General features: G+C 52.5%; 1 protein-coding gene across 1 annotated transcript in view; it reads left to right on the forward strand.

Annotated features, from left to right (window-relative positions):
* The window catches only part of TMPRSS13 (transmembrane serine protease 13), a 32,040-nt gene that overhangs the window by 2,864 nt on the left and 10,360 nt on the right, over positions 1-18,816 (forward strand). The window contains 4 exon segments of the mRNA XM_068555150.1: positions 8,324-8,558; positions 9,638-9,742; positions 12,884-13,006; positions 14,010-14,139. Of these exon segments, the coding sequence (XP_068411251.1) occupies positions 8,324-8,558; positions 9,638-9,742; positions 12,884-13,006; positions 14,010-14,139 (593 nt within the window).

Here is an 18,816-nt window from a genome sequence, read left to right on the forward strand (position 1 = left end):
GCTCCGCAGCATGTGGGATCTTCCCGGACCAGGGCTCGAACCCGAGTCCCCTGCATTGGCAGGTGGATTCTCAACCACTGCGCCACCAGGGAAGCCCTGGGTCTTCTTAAAGTGGAGCAGCTTTTCAGTCAGCCCAAGGCCACAGATGCTGTGCACTTGAGAATGGCTGGAGGCCCCAGGGCTGGTCCAGGATGAGGCACCGTCTTTAGAGGGGGCTGGGCAGGTTCCCAAGATGGCAGACCAGTAGGCTCAGGTCGCTCTGCTATCCCCTAGACCCCAAAGTGCAGGCACCCCCAGGACTCCTGGCACCTGCCCTTTGTCCCTGCAGGTATGCAGCCCTCACCTGAAACCTCTGTGTTCCATGTTGGCACTGGTGCCAGGCAGCCTTACACTAGGCCCATCCCACCCTGCCTACCCCTGTGTTGTCCCTGTGACCTGGCAAATGTAAGCATGAAATGTGTGGGAGTGTGTGTACGGGGCTCTAGGCTGGGTGCTGGGTGGGAAGGCTGACGGATGTAACGGTAGCCACTTGGCTGAAGTGTCCCGCTTTGGCAAAACAGCTTCCTCTTGGTACGGCAGCAACGGGGGTGGACGGTGTCCAGCCAGGCAGGGAGGGATGCCAGCACAGGGAACCCAGGGCTTGGTCAGCCAAGTGGAGGCCTTGGCGATGCCAGGCGGCGTCTGGCTCCTGTGATAGGGAAGCAATACCCAGGACTGTCCATGGGGCCCCCGTTATGTAGCAGCCCTGTTACCACCCCAGCCTTGGCAGAGAGGGCGCATGGGGAGAAACTGAGGCACCAAGTTCCTGGGCAACCAAACGTTATTTGTTTGGCAATAGGGGGTACTCAATGTTCTTTAAACTATTTGATGAATGAATGAATGAATGAATGAGCAGGAAGGTATTTTGATTCTAGTCTAATAGGGATCCCCAAGGTTTTTTCATGTGTATAAGAGGCATCCTAAACTAGAAGGAACCTTAGCGCCCGATCAGGCCGGCAATTTTCAAGTTCTTTGTAGTAGCAGACTCTTTTGTTCAAATGAAATCTTATGTGGAACCCACTGCATAAAACTGAAAAGTTAATCTGCTCTGTTTGAAGTGGGGTAAAGGACTCGAAGCTCTTTACCTACAAGCGGGCCTCCAAGGCATCTCCACGGAACTTCTAATGCTCTGTAGAAACTCGTTTGAAAACAGCTGATTGTCCAGCCTTTTCCTTGGTTGGCCCCAGAAAGGAAAGTGACTGTCCTTAAGGTCCTGGAGCTGGTTAGGAGCAGAAGCAAGAGTCCCTGGGGCTTCCTGTGCCTGTGGTGAGGGGGGCCTCGGGGCTCTGGCTTCTTAGTCTGGAGCCCAGTTTGATTCCAGGCCGACTGGGGTCCCTGAGGTTAGCATTGCATGTATGTGGGGCGTGCTGGTGGCTGGGTGGCAGGAGGTGCTGGGAAATCTGCCTGTGGGTTCTGAGGGGGCCTGTATCTGTGCGGTTTCTCTGGGTCCAGGGAGCGGGGAGGGTAGGACGGAACCCTGTGTACCTGGAGGTGTAATGAAGCCTGGGTTGGGCAGTGAGGATGGAAAGAAGCACGGACCACTCCGATCCAGTCCAGTCCACACTGGAGGGGGGTTCAGGCTCCCCTGCCATGGTCCAGGGGTTCCCCAGGCTCCCAACAGGCAAGGAGGCTTTTTAAGTTCCGTGAAAGGGGGCTCCTGATCTTCCTTGGCACCGCTTGTGCTTCCGGTGGGGATTGGGGAGCACCTCGTCCTGCGTAGCCTGGAATACTGGGGTGCCGGCCTGGGCTGCCACCCTTTGAGCATCCTTGATTCTCAGGGTTACTGGGAGAGAGACGCTGCCACAGGGGCCTAAATCTAACAAGGGGTCCTTCCTTGTTGGAGCTTGGGAAGGGGCAGGCAGTGGGAGAGCATGGAGGTGTGCAACAGCCTGAGGACGGCAGTCAGAAGATCTGGGTTCTGGTCCTGGCGCTGCCCCCAGCTGGCTGTGTGATCTTAGACAAATCACATTGCCTTTCTGGGCCTTAATCGCCTCACCGATAGGAAAATGGGTTGGACTGGAGGGTTTTCAAGATGCGTCTAGCCTGTGGTATGCCCAGCCTGAGCCTGGCCCGGAACCGGGGAGGGAGGCCCAGTCAGCTCGTGCTGGACTTGAAGGGGCCCCGAGAGACATGAAAACGCGTTCAAGTCACTGCAGGTGGACGTTCTTAAGCCTAGCGTGAGACTTTATTATAGGGTTCAGCTCCCTGTAATGCCGGGTGCTCTGAGTGACCCACAGTGCATCTGGGCCAGAGATCAGGCTGCCGCCTGTGGGTAAATAACAGTCTCTACGGAAAGCCCAGGGCACAATCCATGGCGGCAGCCACATAACCACTGAGGTGAAGCAATCCAGGAGGTGACTGTGACATCACTCAGCACAGCAGAAGCTCCCTCCCCTCTGGCACTGCTGGCTGGGCCTGCAGGAGACCCAGAGAGGCCAAGGGTAGGACCCACTTGGGGGCTTGTTAACTTACTCCCATCCCCCACCAGGTAAGGGCCCAGGGCAGAGCTGCCGCAGGAAACCGTAACACTGGCCCAGGTGCCGTGGGCTGGGGAAACTACCCCGGAAACTGTGGTATAGAAGAGGGCAGTGGACCAGGTGCAGTGGGTCTCGGGTTTAGTCCCTCTTCTGCTATAAGACGTACCTGAGCAACTTTGAGCAAAGCACACAAGTACTTTGGGCCTCTCCTTCCTTGTCTATAAAATGGGAATAATAATGCTTACCAGCTCCTCTCCAGGAAAGTGCTTAGAACAAGCCCCAGAGCCAGGGACTGCTCTCTTCAGGCCTCTCCCTGGCTCATCTGCCGCTGCTGCCTTCCTGTGGACCCTGCCCTGCCCACTGCCTCCTGCCCCAGAACGTCTTGAAGGGACTGGATGAGTTTTGAGTAGGGGTCCCCGGGAGCTGCAGAGACACAGGCAGGTGGCATCAGTGACAGCCTGGGGTATAGGCCTGGTCCATGACACGGTGAGGGTTCACGGCTGTATTAGCCCAGGGGGTAACCCCAGGGACCACGCCAGGGGTGGCGGGGGCAGAGAGGCAGAGAATGATTGGCAATGTTAGGCCAGGGAAATGGCCAGAGTCACCCACGCTTTGGCTCTGCCCTGTCCCCCTGTCCCCCTGTCCCCCTGAAGACCGAGGAGCCTCTGGTCTGCAGGCAGGTTGTGGAGAGCCTGGCCTTGGTCATCTGATTCCCAATCCTGGGTCTGCTGCCCACTGGCCAAGGCTAGGAGTCAGGCCGGTTCTGGTCCGGGCTCTGTCCCTTGTATCTCAGGACCTTGGGCAAGAATTCTCCTCCACTCCCTGTTCCCCACCTGCTCAAGGCATCTGCTCTGAGGGAGAGGTCAGGCCTCCAGGAGGGATGCTGGAATCTCAGCAGTTGATCTCCAAGAATTGAGGAAGGGAAATGAGTTACTGCTCTAGTAGGTTAGACGTCAGGGAGAACTTCCAGGAGGGTGGGGTGGAAGGCTGGGAAATGGGTAAAGAAGGACAGCTGTGGAATCTCCTGTTCTGGTGGTCCTAGAAAATGAGAACTCTTCCCAGCAGCGTCCTCGAAGTGTGATGGTTTGGAGTCAGGAAGATGGAGTAGACGGCCTCACTCTGGAGGCTGTGTTCCTCTGGTCTTGGGGCTGTGCTTCCATCCTGCTGTCCCTGCTGGGGTTTGCAGCTCTCTACATGTGCAGCTCTATCTGGCACTTTGGGGACCAGGACTCTTCTCTTGCCCTGCTCCGTGGGGCCAGAAACTCTCCACCTGTCTCCCACCCTGTCCAACACCAAAGTGCTCGTTCTCCTGAGGCCAGGGCCTCCAGGGCCTCCAGCCCCTTCTTGGGTATCACCCTTTCTCCCCTCCCCCCCCAAGCTTCCCCTCCATCCCCACACCGTACTCTTCCCAACCTTGGGAAGACTTTGTGCTGGACCGCTGAGGCCCAGAGGTAACAGTTTGAAAGAGTCTGGCTGGAGACTACTCACCCCTCCACCTGGCTCCTTGGGTACTGAGACCCAGGTTCGTTCCATTTCACACGTCCCACCTCCCTCTAGACTCAGAGAAGAGGGACCCAGGTGGGTCTCCTGATGGGACCCCAGGGCCTCTCCTTCCCACTTCCTGCCGGCCAAGGCCGTGGGTGGGCGATTTGGGACCTACCTGTGGGTGGAGCCAGCATCGGGGAGAGGGACCCGCAAGGCTCAGGAGGTCGCCCTGCCTCCCTGGCTGCCCCCGGCTTCCTGTTGTGCCTGCCCGCTCCCTGTTCCCTCCATCCTCCCCCAGGTCTCCCCACCCATCTTCCTCTGGGCCTCCACCACCTGTGGGCCTCTCAGCCCTCTCTCTCGTTCAGGCCCTGCTGATGGGGTGACAGGACCCTAGCTGGTCATAGGGTCCCGCTCGGGTGGAGGGCCTGAGCTCTTGCCGGGGGAGTCAGAAGGTTGTGATAAGAGTCCCAGGGCCACTAATCCTTTCGGGGGTTTTAGGCATGCTCTTGAGTCCCTCTGAACCCCAGTTTCCTCATGTATAAACCGGGGATGATAACTCCTGTCCAGCTTGCTAACTAGGAGCATTGTGAGAAGCAAATGGAATAATGGGTGTAAAAGCTCTTTGCAAATTGTAAGCCCTGAAGAAATGCAGGAAGTTACTGTGGGCATTCGTGATAATTTTGGGCCAGACTCAACTTGCTCTGAGTAGGCCTGGATAGAATCCAAGTGCCGTCACTTACCTGAGATGTAAATTTGGGCATGTTCTTAACCACCTGGGAGCTCAGTTTCAAAATCTATAAAATGGGGTTAATAATACCAACCACAAAGAGCTGTTATGAGGTTGAAATGGGATCAAGTAAAATGCCTAGTGGGCTGTTCCTATTATTACGGTGATATGCATTTATAAGCCAGCCTCTTTCATATTTATTCCTTTTCAATCTGGGGGAAGAAGGTAAGATCAATCCCATTTTATATGTGGGAAGACAGATTCTGAAGGGTTAATGTACTTGCCCGAGCCAGTTAGGAATGGATGTAGTCGAATTTGAACACAGATTTTTCTATTGCAAGCCCAGTGTCTTTAGCAAACAAGCAAATAGACAAACACCCACCCACCATCACAGCTAATGGTCACCAAGTCTTACTTTATATACATCACCTATCACTGCAGTGCTATGAAGCAAGGTGACCGGCTCACCGCACAGGTAAGGAAACCGAGATGTAAAGAGGTTAAGTCTCTTGCCCAGTCACCAGCTGGCCTTGAGAGTACCGGAGGGCTGTGATGCCACGGCTCCTGACGACCAGGCTTGTCCTGGCAGGCCACCGGACCCAACCCTGCTTCCCACTGGAAACTTTCAGTTCCCTGCTTCCTACTGGAAAGACCAAGATCCCTGCAGGAAGCCTCGGCTCCACCCCCAGGCTCCCCATGGCGCTCCCAGCCCTGCAAGGTCCCAGGCCCGATTCTCATGCCACGTCACAGATGCAGAACGAGCATCCCATGCACCGGGTTCAGAGAAAAGACTGGGCCGGGGGCCTCTTGCTCCTGACTCAAGAGGGCAGGAGACTCAGATGCACAGGGGCTTGGGCCAGGTGCCCGACTATGTGATTCTGGGCAATCTGAGCTCTGAGCCTTGGATTCCTCACCTGTAAAATGCGCTTCTAAACATATCAACCTCTCAGGGATGGAGTGATGACCTCAGGAGGCCATAGATGTGCAGGTGTATTATAAACCCTAAAGTACCATACATTGGGAGCTATAATCAATTTTATTGTATTGAGTTATGGGAATTTCCCCTGAGGTGAGGGAAGATGTATATTGTGAGCATAACAGGGAGGGAGGCCTGGCAGGCCAGCTGAGGTGCCACAATGCCAAGGTCTCGCTCAGGTGCCGAGGCTGGGGCCACCACTTGTGGGAAGGAAGCACAGGGCTCTACACAGCCTGGGCTTGTTCCTCTTATTGAAGGACCTTAGTCTGGCCTTTGCTGAGCACCCTCTTTTCTCCCAAGAGGAGCTCACACCACCTTTTAGCCCTTTGGCCATGCCTCGGGGCTGTTAAATCTCAGCACGGTGGGCGCTGGGTGTGCCAGTGCAAAGGGGGGGAGAGGAATGACCGTTTCCTGCCCAGCCACTGTGTGCCAGGCACGGGCAAGAGATTTCTTATTTTATCGCATTGAATCCTCAGGAGTATTAGTCCTATTCTACAGATTAAGAAAAAGAAAAAGGAAAGTTAAGTGGCTTGTCTAAGGTCACACTTCTAGAGCTAGGATTGGGACCCAGGTCTGCCTGAATCCAAAGCCAGTGCTGTGAACGGATGCATTGTAGATTTCAGCATATCCTCACCCCCTCTCCATGCTCCAACCCCAGTCCTGTTCCCCTTGAGGCTTCCAGGGGCTAACCTGTCTTCGTTTTGTGGAAATCTAGTCTCTAGACAACAGGGGTGAGAGGGAAATCTGAGCTCTGGTTTAGCTGCTCTTCATATCCCTAAGCACACACGCGTGTGTCCCTGCTCTGCTGGCTGGGGCATCTGGACCCATGTGTATTTACCCATGTCCATCACTTAACCCCAGTAACTCCCTGGGATAGTCACTCCTGGTCCCTGCCTCTGGCAAGCTGAGTGTGGTCAGGGACTCAACGTCCTTCCTTGAATTCATCCCACAGCCTCCAGAAAAATGGAGAAGTGACCAGATCAATTAGTGACCTCTGACTCTTAGAAGATGGAGTTAAAAAAAAGTGACCTCTGACTCTTAGAAGATGGAGTTAAAAAAAACAAAAAAACCCACCCTGCCTGGTAGGCTTGATGGTGTTGGCTTGAGCCGGATGTCCTAATGAAGAGGACTTTTTATTAACTGAGCTGCTTACTAATGTCAAATGCTTTTAAGCACAGTGGTAGATGAGGGATGAAACAGAGGTGCCCAAGGTCCAGAGCCCCGTCTCTTCCACACAGCCCTGCCGACTGTGCCCAGAGTGCAGGGTCCCTGAGCACAGGTCCCTTCCCCCACCATTCCTGCTCCTCCCCGGGCTGCCCTCCTGAGTATCCAGTCAGTGTTCAGCAGAAATGATAGTGAGGGGCAGATGTGGCCCCTGGGCCAGGTCGGTTTCCAGCACCCCCTGCTGTTCTGGGGACACCTAGAGGGGGCTTAGAAAGCAGAGAAGGTGTGAGGGAGGGCAGAGATCTCTGTAAGGAGCCAGAGGGAGGAGAGAGGGTGCCTGATCTGGTGACAGGGATTGGGGTTCCTGCAGACCAGGGCTTGGCCACCAGCAGAGGCTGCTCAAGGACTTTCCATCAGCCCTGGCTGCCCACCAGCTCCCAATCCCAGATTCAGTGCACCCAAAGGCTCAGACTCTCCAGGAAGGAACAGCACTGGTGTTCATTGATTGCCTGCTCTGGCCACTGCTGCATTATCTCATGCATCCCTCCTCAGAGAGGCAGCAAAGCCTGGTGGTTGAGCGTGGCCTCCAAAGCCCAACCTTCTGGCCTCAAATCCTGTCTCTGCCACTCTAACTCTTGAGAGTTTGATCAAGTTACTGAATCTCTCTGCCTCTGTTTCCCCTGATGCAAAATGGGGATAATAAGAGTTCCTACCTCATAGGGTTGTTCTCAAGATCAAGTGAGTAAATACATAAAGCACTCAGAGAATAAGTCCTCTGTAACTACAGCTTAAAGTGCTAAATCTAAATGAAAAAATCACTCCACCTACAGCTGAGGAAGGTTAAGGACCTTGGTCACCTTCTTCCCCTTCATCTTGCCTCTCCTTTTCCCCTGATGTATTGGGGTGTGTGTGTGTGTGTGTGTGTGCTCACGTGCGCGCGTGTGTGACTTCCTGTGTTACTGAGAACAGTGGGGTACAAGGCAGGTCAGGGCTTTTCTTAGGTAGTGCTTTCACACTTTTTGATGACAGCTCATAGTAAGAATGATGTTTTATAATATAACACACATACACAGAAGGGCAGGATGCAGGGGAGTGAAGAGGGCAGAAAGGGTGGTTACTTCCCCCTCAGAGTGAGGGTCCGGTCCAGCAACCTCTTTTTTGAGGGTCTCTAGACACATGTAGCCAAAGCAGGTGCCCCCATACCCCAGGCAGATGACCCACAGCCCTCTGCCCACCTCCGCAGGTCCCTGTGATGGGGAGAGACTGCAGGGAGTAGGGTACCGCAGGCTCTTTGAGCTTTCATCCATCCCTGGACATTCTCTTCCCTGTCTGGGAGGTCTGCTCACCCCCTAGCCGCCTGCTCCAGGGCATCTACCTCCTGGCCCAGCAGGGCTGACAGCTGGATGGGTTGGCAGTGGGGAGCAGCCTGAGGGATGGCTTTCACTCTGCTTTCAGAATGCCTCCCCAGCAAGGACGCCTCCAGCCCGGTCATCGCTGGCCTGTGCGTGCCCAGCCCGGGTACCACCTTCCAGGTCAACGCCCGGCAGGTCATCGTCTGCCATGTCAGCCTCCATGACATCGTCTCCAACGAGAGTATTCCTTGTTAGAGCCACACCAGTGAGGGCCGTACCTGTCCAACCACCTCCTAACAGGTCCACACCAGCTGCCAGGGCCACCAGGGAGAGCCCAGGTAAGGGGGCTCCTGCAGGGAAGGCAAGAGGAACAGGGAAGCAGTCCAAGGGCGGAGGGGGGTGCAGTGGGGGGAAATCTCCAAGTTGTCACTCTCTGCTCCTCCTCTAGCTCTTGAATAACGATGACTGGGAAGGAGCGGGGATGGTCCAGGTGGGCAGTGGGGGACCTGGGGAGGAGGGGGCAGGAAGGAACCATGACATGCAAACCCAAGGCAGTGGGAAATTGCAGCAAATGGGGTAGAGGTTAAGAAACCAGGACCGACAAAGCAGATGTAACTTTGGAGGCTGCTCAGTCTGGGTCAAGGTGCAGATTTTGAGAGCCACGGCTCCTGGTTAGAAACCAGGGTTCTTTCCTTGGGCTGCCCTGGGGGTCTGCCAGGGAAGCTGGGCTCTGCACTGGAGTACAGTCATGATCGTGGGCTCATCTGTGGGTAGAGGGGCAAAGAGAGAGATTCTGATCTGGCAGGCATGCCCCACCCCCAACTTCCCAAGCTGGCTTATAGGATTCAGCTAATAGGGAGACAGAGACGTCAAATGGTCCTCAGGGACTGGCTCTGCCCTTAGGGAAGCAGCCTTTCTGCCCATCCCAACTTTGCCCTCCTCCTGTCCTCCTGCCCCAGCACTGCAGTATAAACAGGCCTGAAGGAGCATCCAAACCAAGATTTGGGGCCCAGTCTTGCCCTTTGAAGGGCCGGTGAGGCACTTTGGTGTGGAGACCTTTGGGATCAGACACATTTCATTTGAATCCCTACTCTGCCACTCACTAGCCAAGTAAGCTTGAGCAAGTTATTTAACATCCATGAACCTCAGTTTCCCCATCTATAAAATGGGCGTAATGATACCCAGCTCACACAGTTGCTGTCAGAATTAAATAAGATAACACATGCAAATGCCTAGCTGGCCCACAGTAGATGCTGAGTAAAAGGGAGCTTGGTTTCAGGCAGGGGCGGTGCCATATTCTGGGTGGAGTGGTCCTAACAGGGCCCTCCTGGGCCAGCCTTCTTTCCTTCTCCCTCATCCATTGTGCCGGACTCCCCTCCAACAGCCTCACCCTCCCCTACTTCTGGCCTGTTCCCAGGTATCAACTTGCCCAAGTTCACCAGGCAGGAGGGCCTGAAGCGTATGCTGCTCGTCGGATGTATCTTCCTCTTCATCGCCCTCGTGGTGTCGCTCATCGTTCTCTGTGAGTTTAACAGAGGGAGCAGGGCTGGGCTCTGGTCACTGCGGGGTGGAGTGCGGTTCAGGGATGGGGACATGCAGCAGGGAGACGAGCGGGGAACACATACTCGCCGGCTGCCATGTCCACAAAGGGACACTCCTGCAAATGGCCTTGGACCATGGCACCTCCAGGCCCCTTGGAGGTAGCTGGGTTGAGAGGGTGGGAAGTCAGAGGAACCTGGCTTGGGTCCCATCTGTGTTACTTACTTGGGCGAGTAGTTAACCAGTCTGAGCTCAGTTTCTGTTTCTTCAAATGGGATTAAATTCATTCATTCAACTTATTATGTGCTCAGTAAAATTTCCTAAAGATTTCACTGGGTTATAAGGAATAAATGAGCTACTGGCACGATGCCTGGCACAAAATCCCACTCTAAAAAAGTTAGTTATTTAAAAAACAAACATAAAAACATTGATTAGGAAAAGTCCCCAGGCATTTTTAGTCAATGGGATAAAGTGTTCAGGGGTCCAGGCTCCCACAATTCCACGCCCTCCTTTGGGAAAGATACTCAGGACATGTCCCTGGACTCCCTGCCGGGGAGTCCACTCTGAGCCCAGCACAGTGGGAAATCTTAGGAGGGAGCAAAGGGGATCACACATCACATCGCCCTGTCCTCAGGGAGAGTACAGTCTCCTGGGGGACGTAGATGGAATTGATTAAGAGCAAGTGGATTTGAGTGTGACCATCAGGAAGAGAGGACAGCTGTATGGGCTGGGGTGGCAGGGGACAGCTCATAAAGGCCATGGGGCCAGATGAGGACCTAGAAGGTTGGGGGGGTGCGTCTTGGGCAGGGCATCTGAGCAGGATGAGCAGCTGCAGGGAACGTGGGGGGGCAGATGGGCAAGTTGGCATGGGGAGAGGGAAGGGACCCACTTAACCGGAGAGAATATTCATTTGGGGACCTGAGGGCTGTCATTTGGTTGGGCATGGCTGGGCCACATTGTAGAGAGCTTTAAATGCCAGGCTGAGGGGTAAGGATTCTGTTAAAGAGGCAGCACGGGAGGCGAAGGGCAGGGCTGTTTGAGGGACAGGATTGCGTGGGAAGAAGTTGCACGCTGGTTAAAAGTATGGCTTTATGTTTCCTTTTCCGGTAAGTGGCTTGAGGTGACCTCTAAAAATGGTTCCCTCTTCACTTGACCCAGAAAACCCCACAAAATCATGCAAGTCAAGAGGTTCAAATCTTCGTGTTCACTTTAAGAACACTCGTGAAACTGCCCAGGCCATTAAGGGTATGCATATCCGAAAAGCCACCAAGTATCTGAAGGATGGCACTTTAAAGAGGCAACGTGTGCCATTCCGTCGTTACAACGTTGGAGTTGGTAGGTGTGCCCAGGCCAAACAGTGGGGCTGGACGCAGGGTCGGTGGCCCAGAAGGAGTGCTGAATTTTTACTGAACATGCTCAAAAATGCAGAGAGTAATGCTGATCTTAAGGGCTTAGATGTAGATTCTCTGGTCATTGAGCACATCCAGGTGAACAAAGCCCCCAAGGTGCGGCGCAGGACTTACAGAGCTCGTGGTTGGATCAACCCATACATGAGCTCTCCCTGCCACATTGAGATGATCCTTACTGAAAAATAACAGATTGTTCCTAAACCAGAAGAGGAGGTTGCCCAGAAGAAGATATCCCAGAAGAAACTGAAGAAACAAAAACTTATGGCCCAGGAATAAATGCTGCAAAAAATAAATACAAATAAAAGTAAAAAAAAAAAACAACAACAACAAGGAGTATGGCTTTAGGACCAGACAGACCTGCCGAAGCATCTCGGCTCCGCCACTTACCAGCTGTGTGACTTCAGCAAGTTAATTAACTTCCCGAGCCTCAGTTTCCCCGCCTGCCTGACAATGCATGTGAAGGCGTCAACACGGAACCTGCCGCCACGTGGCATCCATGTGAACCTCCCGCTGGGGTGCCCCACCCTGCTGCCTCCCTTCCCCACATGGGACATCTGCTCCAGTAGGAAATAACCCATGGAGGGGGGAGATGGCAACTGAGGGCAGGTGCTCAGCATGATTTCACAGCATTCCCTGAAGTCCCCTGACCTCCGGAATTCCCAGGGAAGTGGTCACTGAGCAGCTCTGCAGTGGGGTCAGGACTAGAGCCCCTGCCCCCGAGAGCTCTCTCTGCTACACATCAAAGTGATCCCAGGAGCCTCAGTGCCCAGGACGTGGGAGAGGGAAAGACCAGGGCACAGAGAGGAGGGGGAAGTCCAAGAGGTTAGGAGGGATTGGTGGCTGGACTTGGAAGGAGCAGTCACACAAGGCTGACCTGCACCCGGGGTGATGGAGAGCATAGTGGGACCAGTGGGATATGTGAGGGCTGAGTAACAGGTTGCAGACAAGAGGCAGGGTGAGGAGTCAGAACCCGGGGTTTCTCAGGCATCCAAGGGGAGGTGTTTCCCGGCAGGAGGGATGACGGTTCCTAGTTTGGAAAGAGATGGGTCTTAGAAGAAGTCATGAAGCTGATTTTCACATATGGTTTGTAAAGCTGTTGGCTTTTCAGCTCAACTTGTACATTTAGGAATCAGCCACCTAGAGTTGCTCGCAGAGTGGGAAGACATTTAAAGGCATCAAGACAAGTAATGGGGCAAGAACTGAGCCAAGGGGACATCCCTTGTTTAGAGAAGAGGGAGGAGGAAGAAAATCCAGGAGCCTCTGAGGCTGGGAGGACAGCCTTTGAGAAGACAGGACAGGTAGTGGTTGCAAGTGTACGACTGAAGATGGAAATGTCTCTGCTACAACCCGCAGAGCACAGAGGCGGAGGGATGCCAGAGTGGCTCTGAGGAGGGGCCTCTGGGATGGTGGAGGAAGGGGTTTCTCTGACCACCACTCTGGCCAGCACGTAGGGCAGGGGAGCTCCCAGAGTAGAAACCGTCTCCACACCTCCCTCTCTCCCTCTCTGGGTGGCTGCTCTTGAGTGCTGCCCTGCTTGCAGGAGCTTTCTGGAGCATTCCTGAGCAGCCTTTCTCTCCATACAGATGGGGGACGAGAGACCCAGAATCCAAGAGGGATTGCAGATCAGTGTCTCAGAACACCCAGGGCCTTGGGCTGCTTAGTGTCATGTCTCTCTGGGGCTGGCAGTGACCAGGCTTCTGCTTCATCTTTTTCAGTCTACTTCTGGCAGGGCCACATAGGGATCAAGTACAAGGAGCCGGTAGAGAGCTGCCCCAAGCAGGCTGTGCGCTGTGATGGGGTCGTGGACTGTAAGCTGAAGAGCGACGAGCTGGGCTGTGGTAAGGAGGCCGGCTGTGCGTGTGTGTGTGTGCGCGCGTGTGTGCGTGTGCGCGCGTGTGCGCATGAGTGTGTGTGTGTGTGCGTGCGTGTGCACCCGCGCATGTGTACTCTGGGGGCTGCAAACTTGGTATCAGCTCAAATGGGAGGCGATGGACAGAGACTCAGAAGATCTGGACTCTAGTTACAGTAGACTGGGGTTTGGAACCTGGCTTTGAGTGCTATGTGACTTGGGTTAATCACTTACCTTCTCTGGGCTTCAGTTTCCTAACTTGGAAAATGAGTGGATTGGACAAGATTAGTGGTTCTCAGATACAATCTGACGGCTCACAGCTACCAGACTGAGCAAAGCAGGGCTGCTCTGGCTGGAGGCAGGCGTGGGGTCCGGAGCTCTGTCCACGTGCCCAGCAGGTGACCTCTGACCTGCCACCCCTGTGGTTTCACGAAGGTCAGTTTGTAAATGAAGGCTTTCACGAGCACAGAGATCTCTTTGAGCGCTGGTCCTCAGTGGTTTTTACTTGTGTTGTCCATGTACAGCCCTAACGTGGGTGTCTGTGGGTGCACACCTGGCCCTTTCCACCTGTGTGTATATGTGTGTCCTTGCCCATGACCACATCCCTCTGTGACTCAGCCTGTCTAGTGAGCACTCAGTTGATCATCACTCCCCTTGTCCCTCTCTTATTTGGGCACGTCACTGCCCTCTTGGGGTGATAGCTCCTGGCAGCGCACACCCTTTCTCCCAGTGACGGCTCGTGGGTCCTGTCAGATGGAGAGCTCTTTCTGCGCTGCCCCAGCCCCTTGCCTTGGCTCTGCCCTTACTGAGCATCCTGGCCTCTGAGCACTGGCTGATGATCATCCCATCCCGGGCCAAGCTCCCGGCTGTTTGCAAGGCCTCAGTGAGAAGCCTTAGGACAGGAGCATCTCAGAGCCTTACTCGGTTCATTCCTCAAGAACTTGGAGCTTCCTGGTGCTGAGGACCTGCCTTGACCTTTTTTTGCCCTGCAGTGAGGTTTGACTGGGACACGTCTCTGCTTAAATTCTACTCTGGATCCTCCCATAAGTGGCTTCCCATCTGCAGTGACAGCTGGGATGATTTCTACTCGAAGAAGATCTGCCAGCAGCTGGGTTTCAAGAGGTAAACCTCCCCTATGAGTCCCAGCTTCAGGGGTGCCGCAGACTCTTCGTAAGGGCATCTCAGGATCATTGATGGAAACTCATATTAAAAAGACTCTTGGGGACCAGGGCTGAGGTCACTAGCTCATAGCACCCTTGAATTATTCAAAGGGACAGTGGCCCGAGGAGCCCAAGTCTGGGGACAAGCTGTTTCCAAGAGGCCAAAGTAGTTATTTGCAGATCTGCAGCAGGATGACGTTCCTATATGGTTTTCTGCATCAAAGCGCCCTCATGCCCACGCTCGCATTCAGTGGTCGCGGAGGCCCTGTGGGGTGGGTGGGCATTCGGGCAGGTCTCGTCTTCTCCTCACATCTGGGAACCAGCAACTCAGGCTGTGCAAACCCTTCAGCGGACTTTGAGCAGCAGCTGCGGCTTGGGCTAGAATGCATCAAACAGGAATGAGATGGGCAGATGTGGCTAGGTAACGTCATTAGCATCTTTGGCTCTACAGATCTGAAACAAGAAGCTGGTACCAGTGGGTGGAGTAGGGAGTGGGGTTTACCATGACCTTCCCCCTTGAAGGAGCCCCCAGTTGGCAGGCCACATAGTCACCTCCATCCTCCCTCTTGGTCTGGGTTTCAAACCAAGTAGTATGGGGGTTCACCAATGTGTGTGAAGTTGTAGCGAGAAAGGTTGATTTATTAGCATCTCACTGTGGGCTCTCTGTAGAAACCACCTAGAACACCAGGGCTTGGGGACGAGGACTTAGAACCAGTTCGCTGCCCCCACCTCAGCCTCAGAGTTCCCATCTGTGAAAGACGACCCGGGTGATCTAGTTGGAAGACAACGGACATCGTTTATCATTGAGTTGTGTGACCTTATGCAAATGCGAACTTCCCTTGGGCTTCAATAGATAGTGTCATTTATTCAAAGAACATTCATCGAGCTTTTATTATTTCTGAGCCATTCACCCAGACAAGATCCCTGCCCTTGGACAATCTCTGGTATGGTGTGGGCGAGAGAGGCTTTACCCAATAATCACAGCACCGCGTGATGTGTAATGGAAAGGACACGTGGGAAGCATTATGCACACACCACGGAGAGGGTGCCTGACTGTGCCTGGAGGTCAGCAGAGCATGGAGGAGGCCCCTGGGTAGAGGGACAGCGCCCGCAAAGGCCTGCTGTCATGCAAGGGTGTCCCATGTTCTAGAAACACACCAAAGGGCCACGCAGATAGCGGTCCATGGATCACCCACAGCAGAATCACCTGGGGTGCTTGTTAAAATGCACCCTGAAATCAGAATCTCTGGGATTAGGATTTCAAACCTGCTTAACAACACCCCAGGCGGTGATTCTTAGGCACACTGTGGTCTAACAGCCAAGCGGTTCTCAGGCTTTAATGCGCAAACCCATAACATGAGGATCTTTAAAATGCAGAGCCTGGCTCAGCAGGTCTGGGATGATACTGATGCAGTCAGTCCAAGGATCACAGTCTGGATAGAAAAGGGCCAGGTCAGTGTTTCTCAAACTTGAGAGCGCATCAGAATCACCTGGAGAGCTTGTTAAAATGCAGAACAAGAATTCTTGATTTGGTAGGTCTGGGACCGGGCCCAATAATTTGCATTTCTGACAAATTTCCAGGCAGTGCTAACATTGTCCCCTGGGATTGGACCACACTTTCAAAACGACTGGGTTAGTGCGTGGGGCTAGTAGGGGACAGTGGGTGGGGTCCGAGATGGTTGGGTTTTAACTGCCTCTGGCCTCTGCAGCAGGGCTCGCTGGGACTCTAACGCTGGCTGGGGAACCATGGGTGTGCGCTGGCTCAAGGAGGTTCATTCTTCTTCCCTCTCCTCCCTTGCAGTGCTTACCGGACAGCCAAGGTGACCAATAGGAATTTTGACAGCAGTTTCTCAATCTCCAAATATAGCTCCACCTTCCAGGAGAGCGTCTACAGGTGTGTGAGGCGGGCCAGGCTGTCAGCTGTGCGCAGGGGAGTGAAGGAGTGCTCTGAGTCAGGGAGCCCCTCTCCCTCGGCCTTTCTGGGACCACACCTCCAGGAGTCCCTCGTGAATGTCAGGAGCGTCTCAGAAACAGCTCTCCTTCACTACCTGCCTCCTGACTTGAAAGCAGTCGAAGCTGGGTGCGCAGAGCACCTCGAGGTCAGAGGGGCCCCCAAGAGTTTACCTGGTTGCCAGAGACAATGAATAAACCTCGGGGCCACTGGTCAGCCTGATGTTTGGACTGAAAGCTGCTGCAGGGAGGGGGCGTGGGGTGGAAAGGGGGAAACATCACTGGGGTGGGGCATGGGGAGGGGGAGTACCAGGTGCAGGTAGTCAGGGGCAGGGAGGCCCATCTGAGCAGCACCGCCATCCCCCTGGGCCTCGCCTTCTGTCATCTTCACACTGCAGCTGCTCTTTCCCACCGCCACGGGGTGGAGGGGAGGAGTTGGGGGGTGGTGCCCCACCAACTAGCAGTGTTTACCTTGGGGAGGGGAGAGGAGAAACCAGGCTGTGAGAGAAGAAGGCATGGGGAGGGAAGGGAGGCAGTGAGCTGCCTCCTGGATTGCCTGCTTTGTGCTGGGTGGTTTGCGTGCTACGTTGTGGGCTGAACATGGAGCAACTGTCAGAGGAATGTTGGGCCATCTGTTTAGCTGGGGAAAGATGCTGGGACAGTGAAGTCATGAGTTCAAAGGACACGGACCTAGCCAATATGTGCAATCTGCACAGAAAAACTGGGAGGTTGGGAGAAGAGTGGGCATGGTTTGCACTAAGCCATCCCCATTCCTGCAGAAAGCACTGGAAGAGTCTGTCCCACTGGGAGGGAGAAAGGTCAGAATCTCCATCTTCAAGTGGGGTTTATCCCAGGAATGCAAGGATTCTTCAATATACGCAAATCAATCAATGTGATAAGCCATATTAACAAACTGAAAGATAAAAACCATATGATAATCTCAACAGATGCAGAAAAAGCTTTTGACAAAATTCAACACCCATTTATGATAAAAACTCTCCAGAAAGTAGGCATAGAGGGAACTTACCTCAACATAATAGAGGCCATATATGACAAATCCACAGCCAACATCATTCTCAATGGTGGAAAACCTGAAACCATTTCCTCTAAAATCAGGAACAAGACAAGGATGCCCACTCTCACCACTATTATTCAACATAGTTTTGGAAGTTTTAGCCACAGCAACAGAGAAGAAAAAGAAATAAAAGGAATCCGAATTGGAAAAGAAGAAGTAAAGCTGTCACTGTTTGCAGATGACATGATACTATATATAGAGAATCCTAAAGATGCTACCAGAAAACTACTAGAGCTACTCAATGAATTTGGTAAAGTAGCAGGATACAAAATTAATGCACAGAAATCTCTTGCATTCCTATACACTAATGATGAAAAATCTGAAAGAGAAATTAAGGAAACACTCCCATTTACCATTGCAACAAAAAGAATAAAATACCTAGGAATAAACCTGGAGGACAAAAGACCTGTATGCAGAAAACTATAAGACACTGATGAAAGAAATTAAAGATGATACAAACAGATGGAGAGATGTTCTTGGATGTTCTTGGATTGGAAGAATCAACATTGTGAAAACGACTATACTACCCAAAGCAATCTACAGATTCAATGCAATCCCTACCAAACTACCAATGGCATTTTTCACAGAACTAGAACAAAAAATTTCACCATTTGCATGTAAACACGAAAGGTCCCGAATAGCCAAAGCAATCTTGAGAAAGAAAAATGGAGCTGGAGGAATCAGGCTCCCTGACTTCAGACTATACTACAAAGCTACAGTAATCAAGACAATATGGTACTGGCACAAAAACAGAAATATACATCAATGGAACAGAATAGAAAGCCCAGAGATAAACCCATGCACATATGGTCACCTTATCTTTGATAAAGGAGGCAGGAATATACAATGGAGAAAAGACAGTCTCTTCAATAAGTGGTGCTGGGAAAACTGGACAGCTACGTGTAAAAGAATGAAATTAGAACACTTCCTAACACCATACACAAAAATAAACTCAAAATGGATTAAAGACCCAAATGTAAGGCCAGACACTATCAAACTCTCAGAGGAAAACATAGGCAGAACACTCTATGACATAAATCACAGCAAGATCCTTTTTGACCCACCTCCTAGAGAAATGGAAATAAAAACAAAACTAAACAAATGGGACCTAATGAAACTTAATAGCTTTTGCATAGCAAAAGAAACCATAAACAAGATGAAAAGACAACCCTCAGAATGGGAGAAAATATTTGCAAATGAAGCAACTGACAAAGGATTAATCTCCAAAATATACAAGCAGCTCATGCAGCTCAATATCAAAAAAACAAACAAGCCAATCCAAAAATGGGATCTAAATAGACATTTCTCCAAAGAAGGTATACAGATTGCCAATAAACACATGAAAGGATGCTCAACATCAGTAATCATTAGAGAAATGCAAATCAAAACCACAATGAGGTATCACCTCACACCAGTCAGAATGGCCATCATCAAAAAATCTACAAACAACAAATGCTGGAGAGGGTGTGAGAAAAGGGAACCCTCTTGCACTGTTGGTGGGAACGTAAATTGATACAGCCACTATGGAGAACAGTATGGAAGTTTCTTAAAAAACTAAAAATAGAACTACCATATGACTCAGCAATCCCACTACTGGGCATATACCCTGAGAAA

Source organism: Eschrichtius robustus, chromosome 11 (assembly GCF_028021215.1).
Source record: "Eschrichtius robustus isolate mEscRob2 chromosome 11, mEscRob2.pri, whole genome shotgun sequence".
NCBI classification, from domain to species: Eukaryota; Metazoa; Chordata; class Mammalia; order Artiodactyla; family Eschrichtiidae; genus Eschrichtius; species Eschrichtius robustus.